Source organism: Eimeria mitis, genomic scaffold (assembly GCF_000499745.2).
Source record: "Eimeria mitis Houghton genomic scaffold, Emh_scaff333, whole genome shotgun sequence".
NCBI classification, from domain to species: Eukaryota; Apicomplexa; class Conoidasida; order Eucoccidiorida; family Eimeriidae; genus Eimeria; species Eimeria mitis.
In genome coordinates, this window is record NW_013571669.1 from 2,287 (window position 1) to 2,665 (window position 379).

The 379-nt window shown below is 54.6% G+C and overlaps 1 protein-coding gene across 1 annotated transcript in view; it reads left to right on the forward strand.

Moving 5' to 3' along the window:
- EMH_0008330 (uncharacterized protein) overlaps nucleotides 1–379 on the forward strand; it is a gene marked incomplete at both ends in the record, with an annotated part of 9,667 nt that overhangs the window by 569 nt on the left and 8,719 nt on the right. The window contains one exon of the mRNA XM_013498316.1: nucleotides 1–250. Within this exon, the coding sequence (XP_013353770.1) occupies nucleotides 1–250 (250 nt within the window). The remainder of the gene's footprint in view (nucleotides 251–379) is intronic.

The window sequence follows — 379 nt, forward strand, 5'->3', positions numbered from 1 at the left end:
ACTTCTAGACGGAGACAGGCAGCAGCAACAGCAGCAGCAGCAGCAGCAGCAGCAGCAGCAGAGTTCAAATATGAGAAGAGGCACACGAGCTCCTTCTTTTGCTGTCTTCACTGATGAGTACCTCCACATCATCCTCGGCAGAATTGCAGAAAAGTCCGCAGACACCTCAGCCACTGCTGCTGCTGCTGCTGCTGCTGCTGCTGCTGCTGCTGCTGCTGCTGCTGCTGTTGCTGTTGCTGTTGCTGCTGCTGTTGCTGCTGCTGTTTCAGCTTGTAAGGAGGAGACAGAGAGACTTCTGCAGGACATAAGTCTCCGTACTAAGCAGTACCCATAGGGTTGCTATTGCTGCTGGTGTTGCTGCTGCTGCTGCTGCTGCTGC